The sequence below is a fragment of the Pollicipes pollicipes genome, unplaced genomic scaffold (genome assembly GCF_011947565.3).
Source record: "Pollicipes pollicipes isolate AB1234 unplaced genomic scaffold, Ppol_2.1 Scaffold_4295;HRSCAF=5057_pilon_pilon_pilon, whole genome shotgun sequence".
In the NCBI taxonomy this organism is placed as follows: domain Eukaryota; kingdom Metazoa; phylum Arthropoda; class Thecostraca; order Pollicipedomorpha; family Pollicipedidae; genus Pollicipes; species Pollicipes pollicipes.
In genome coordinates this window covers 29,196,037-29,201,316 of record NW_023596461.1, presented here as the reverse complement: position 1 = coordinate 29,201,316, position 5,280 = coordinate 29,196,037, and the positions used below count along the sequence as shown (strand labels likewise).

At 58.4% G+C, this 5,280-nt stretch overlaps 1 protein-coding gene across 1 annotated transcript; it reads left to right on the top strand.

Moving 5' to 3' along the window:
- Positions 1 to 136: 136 nt before the first annotated feature.
- Positions 137 to 4,384, top strand: Tps1 (Trehalose-6-phosphate synthase 1; the record flags this gene model as incomplete). The annotated part of the gene is given in 4 exon segments (XM_037219528.1): positions 137 to 321; positions 832 to 1,114; positions 1,738 to 1,916; positions 2,604 to 4,384. Coding segments are annotated over 4 exon segments (1,685 nt in total), but the record flags the coding sequence as incomplete, so codon positions are not given.
- Positions 4,385 to 5,280: the final 896 nt, after the last annotated feature.

Genomic DNA, 5,280 nt, shown 5'->3' with positions numbered 1-5,280 from the left:
CCCCCCCCCCCCGTCTATGCAATGCACCCAGCGCGGATCGAAGGCACCCACCCGCCCAGCTGACGCCCGCTGACGCCGCGCCGATGCCTTGGTCGTGGTGTGACCCGCTCGTGACCTGCCCCGGGCCGGCCCGCAGGCATCCCGTACGATCGGTTCAAGACGTTGGCGGCCTCGGCACCGCAGGAGATCGCCGACTCTCAGCAGATCATCCTGGGCGTCGATCGGCTCGACTACACCAAGGGCCTCGTGAATCGCATCCGCGCCTTCGAACGCCTCCTGGAGAAACACCCCGAGTACATCAACAAGGTCACGTTTCTGCAGGTCAGTGCGGCGCCCGCACCAGCCGCGCCGTCTCGGCTCGGTGTGCTGACGTTTTTGCGTCGCTTTTAGTGCTGAAATAACTGACGGCTGCCACTACTCTTCTTGTGTTGATGGTGGTGATGCAACAGGGTTGTGCAAGTCGCCTTCAATCCGTCTCGTTTGTCAATGGTGTTTTGTGTTTTATAATGAGCTTCTTCCCTGCGCCGGTATAGTGGAAAGTCCAACATGTTAATTCATTTTTGCGTGATCTCTGCTGAAAAGTTTGGTACGTAGAGATGACATACATATATATATATATATATATATATATATATATATATATATATATATACATATATATATATATATATTTATATATATATATATAATGTGATAGCAAAACTTGTTACAACGTTTAACTGCGCATACGTTGAACGATTTATTCCAAACGCAGTTGGCAAAGCTTGTTTGCTCCCTGCCACACTGGTTTTAAACGCCACTTTGTTCTCACGCTTCCCACTCCTCCACCAGGTGGCAGTGCCGTCACGTACCGACGTCAAGGTATACCAGGAGCTGAAAGAGGAGATCGACATGCTGATCGGCCAGGTGAACGGGCGCTTCACCACACCCATGTGGTCGCCGATCCGCTACATCTACGGCTGCATCTCGCACGAGCAGCTGGCCGGCTTTTACCGGGACGCGGCCGTGGCGCTGGTGACCCCGCTACGTGACGGCATGAACCTCGTGGCCAAGGAGTTCGTTGCGTGCCAGAACGAGGAGGACCCGGGCGTGCTGATTCTGTCACCGTTCGCGGGTGAGGGTGCTGCCAGCGGCCGGCCGCCGACTACGGGCGTCCGAACCGTCGCGCCGCTGGTCTGTGTGGACGCTGGGCTCCACCATGTCTGTGTTGGGCAGGATCTCAGCCTCAGCTACCTGGGCAGGTCCGGCCGTCATCCGGATGGCGTCAGAGTCACCGACCATGCCTCAGCCTCAGCTACCTGGGCGGGTCCGGCCCTCTCCGGGTGGCGTCAGAGTCGCCGACCATGCCTCAGCCTCAGTTACCTGGGCGGGTCCGGCCCTCTCCGGGTGGCGTCAGAGTTGCCGACCATGCCTCAGCCTCAGCTACCTGGGCAGGTCCGGCCGTCATCCGGGTGGCGTCAGAGTCGCCGACCATGCCGCTTCCACCGCTCCTCGACCCCGCGTGCGTGTCACCCTGTTGGGACGCCGCTTTCCTGATGTGTGCGCTGTCAACGTTGAGCCTTATTTGACGGCGTGCTACCCTGTTGAGCCTTATTTGACGGCGTGCTACCCTGTTGACACGCTACCGTCCTGGAGGGTTGCCCTTCTGATCTGTCGCCCCTCTGAGTGACGTGCGCAGCTTCTGGTGGCGTGTTGCCCTGCTGGTGTATTACTGAAGCGAGCCTCCGTCTGCGGCAGGCTCGGGGGCGCAGATGATGGAGGCCCTGCTGGTGAACCCGTACGAGATCGACGACGTGGCGGAGACCACGCACCGGGCGTTGACGATGGAGGTGGACGAGCGCCGACTGCGCATGGCCTGCCTGCGCCGGCGCGAGAAGGCACATGACGTCACCTACTGGCTGCGCACCTTCCTCAAGGTAGCCGTCTGGCACTGGCGCGGTTCGGAGCCAGGCGTCGGTGACTTTGGCGGGGGCTGTGGGCTGTGGCGTTCCAGACGCTGATGTCCACCGAGGCGTGGTCGTGAGCCTCGGCAGTTGATTTGTACTTGCCCTTGCGGTGGCATGATTTTTATGAGCAACAGTGGTCTTGATTCATTGTATCATTGATAGGTCTCACGCGCACAGATCAAGCGCGCTGGTGGCCTTGCTCTGCTGTAACATCACATGCAGTCTGCCCACTGCCCATTATGGCCAAAGCACGCATCATTATCGTAACTTATGTTCCGCATATCCTGACCGGGCGCGTGCGTCACTGGCCTGGCATTCCCAACATGCTACGTGTGGGCGGTACCACTTCCATCAACATCATGAGGCTTCAACGTAATGCAAGCAAACACCATGTTTATCGCTAGTGCTTGCAACCTAGCCCGCATTTATAGTCTGCAAATGCTTCCAGCGCGGCATCGGTCGTGGACGAGAGGCATCCGGTGTCCGAGAAAAGGCTGCAGTCACGGCTCATTCTCCGTCCTGCAGGGTGCCACCCCACTTGTTGTGCCAATCCGTCGAAATGTGGTAATATGGCCGGGCTCCGCCGGACGCAGTGACGCGGCCGGCCTTCCCGGGCCGTTCGGCCGTCTCACCGCCCCTCCCCGTCCGCCCTCGCAGGAGATGGGTACGCTACGGATGGAGGACGGCGACAGTGTGCGGCCAACGCAGCTGATGCCGGTGAGCATCCAGGACTTCGACGAGTACCTACGGGACTACATCCGGCCGACAGACCGCGTGGCGCTGTTGCTCGACTACGACGGCACGCTGGCGCCGATTGCCAAGCTCCCGGAGCTCGCCACCATCCCCGTCGAGACGAAGCGCGTGCTCGAGCGGCTGGCCAACATCTCGTCTGTCAACATCGCCATCATATCGGGCCGCAGCTTGGCCGACGTGCGCGGTATGGTCGGCGTCGGCAACATCACGTACGCCGGTAATCACGGCCTCGAAATCCTGCACCCGGACGGCACCAAGTTTGTGCACCCGGTACCGTCCGAGTACGAGTCCCAGCTCGGCTACCTCCTGCAGGCGCTGCAGGACCGGTGCTGCCGCGATGGCGCTTGGGTCGAGAACAAGGGCGTCATCCTCACCTACCACTACCGCCAGGTGCCCAGCGACAAGTGCGAGACGCTGGTGGCCGAGGCGCGCGAGATCTTCCACAAATACGGCTTCGCGCCGTCCATGGCGCACCGCGCTATCGAGGCGCGCCCTCCCGTCAGGTGGAACAAGGGCCGCGCCTCCATCTACATCCTGCGCACGCTGTACGGCCTCGACTGGCAGGAGGGTGTGCGCGTGCTGTTCGCCGGCGACGACGCCACCGACGAAGACGCGATGCGCGTGCTGAAGGGCATGGCTGTGAGCTTCCGGGTCACGGCCATGTCGTCGGTGCGCACCATGGCCAACCGGCGCCTGCCCGACACTGACTCTGTGCTGATGATGCTCAAGTGGGTGGAGCGCCAGATGGCCGCGGCGCCCCGTCCGCGGCGCAGCACGCCGCCCACCGGCTCCTCGCCGCCCCGCGAAAAGGTGCTCCAGTACCAGATGTCGATGGAGGAGAAGGAGATGCAGCACATTATGGCCAATGGCCGAGGGCGCGGTCGCGGTGGTGGCGTCGGCACCACGCGGCCGACCGCCACCGAGCTGCCGACGGGCGCGTAGTGCCGTGGCGGGCGGGGCCGGCGGCGGTTGCGCTGCTGCCGGGCCCTGCGGGTGGGTTTGGTCTCCAGGGTCCGCGGTCCGTTCGCGCACGGGTGCTCCGCCACCTCCTCCGAGCAGTGCTCCGCAGGTGGAAGCCCTCGAGGTGGTGCAGTGATCGTCGGGGCTGGCGGTGAGGGCGACGCAGGTGATTTGCGATACTCACTGAAACCGCTAGCCGTCTGAGGGAGTGGAGGCTGGAACGCTTCCACGTGATTTGTACTTGAGCGTTGGCGGGTGGCAGAACGTCGTTCCCGGATGCTGGGTTCGCAGCTTGGCTGGTCCTTATTTGCTGGTCTCCTGCTTACGCGGATATCCCGCTGATATGTGTTGTGGCTTCCAAGACGAGCACGACTCCTACCCCAGTCGCAGCCGAGCGAGTACAATGTTCAGGAGACTTCCAACTGCTCCAGGTGGCGGCGCTCGATGTACTGTAGCTGGGATGTACACGTATTCCTGGCTGGTCGAACGAGGAAAGACAGACTGGCGCTTGTACTATAGATTTGCTCGCGCCGCATTTTTTTTTTTTTAGTATAGTACCGGGCTCCATTGTCTGGTGACTATGCTGCGTTCAAATAAAGTGGGCGTGAAAGCAGTGTAAACGGTGTTTAATGGCGCGACATGAGGAAAACGACGTGAGAGGATCAGTATCCCAACAGCTGTTATTTGTGATTCATGGGTGGCAATATACAGTGCGCCTTACCAACAGTTCTCATCAGACGTAATGTCTTGGCTCATGTTTCGTCATCGCGGGTGAAGCAGGGCGTGATAACTTTCTGTCGCGCTGATTTATTCAAAATATTTGAACGATTATAAGTTCGGAGCGCGTTGGGTGGAATCCGGTGCGGAGAAAGCCGCCCCATCTTTCAGAACATGCATTATGAGTCTTCTGGCGTTTCACGGAAATCAATGGGGAACGCATCGCAGTTGCTCATTCTCTCGATTGAATCAGGCGATCTGCCGTTACTGCTCATAGTATCATTACCTTGAGCTTGTTTCAACTCCAACGTACTGAAGTGAAACTGGCCAAAATGCAAATCAAGTCGACATGCGCTGAGATGGGGTGGGGTGGGGGGGGCAATTCCCCCACTGAAGGTTTTTAAAATGACTTCCGAACAGTGTGGCGCAGACGCGCCAAACTTGGCATAGCTGCAGGCAGTGAAGTAGTTAAACCTTTGATATTGCAAAATTAGATGTGGCTTAAAAGGTTACTGGCCCCTGCCAGGTCGAAGTTAGACCATGGCTGTCACCAAAGGTAAGTCCTTGAGGATCGCTCAGCCTGATGCGATGACGGAATGTTAGACGAAGCGATGCATCTTTGAGATGGGCTCTTTGACAACAACAAAAAAACATCAATAAAGTGTAGAATTAGGACTAAGTTCATGAACCTTGGGCTAGATATGAAAGTCAGGTCCAGGTCAAAACCAAGTTGTTTTTTTTACTTGAGTCCTTGCTTTTTGGTGCAGCTCTTATGCTGACTTCTGATTTATTAATCGTAGGGATGAGTTCGTCACCTTTTATCCCCTATCTCGCTTCATCCTGCATCTTCGCGACACCCCGCTTGTCAGGGGCAGGCTGCATGCATCAGCCACGAGTGGGCCGG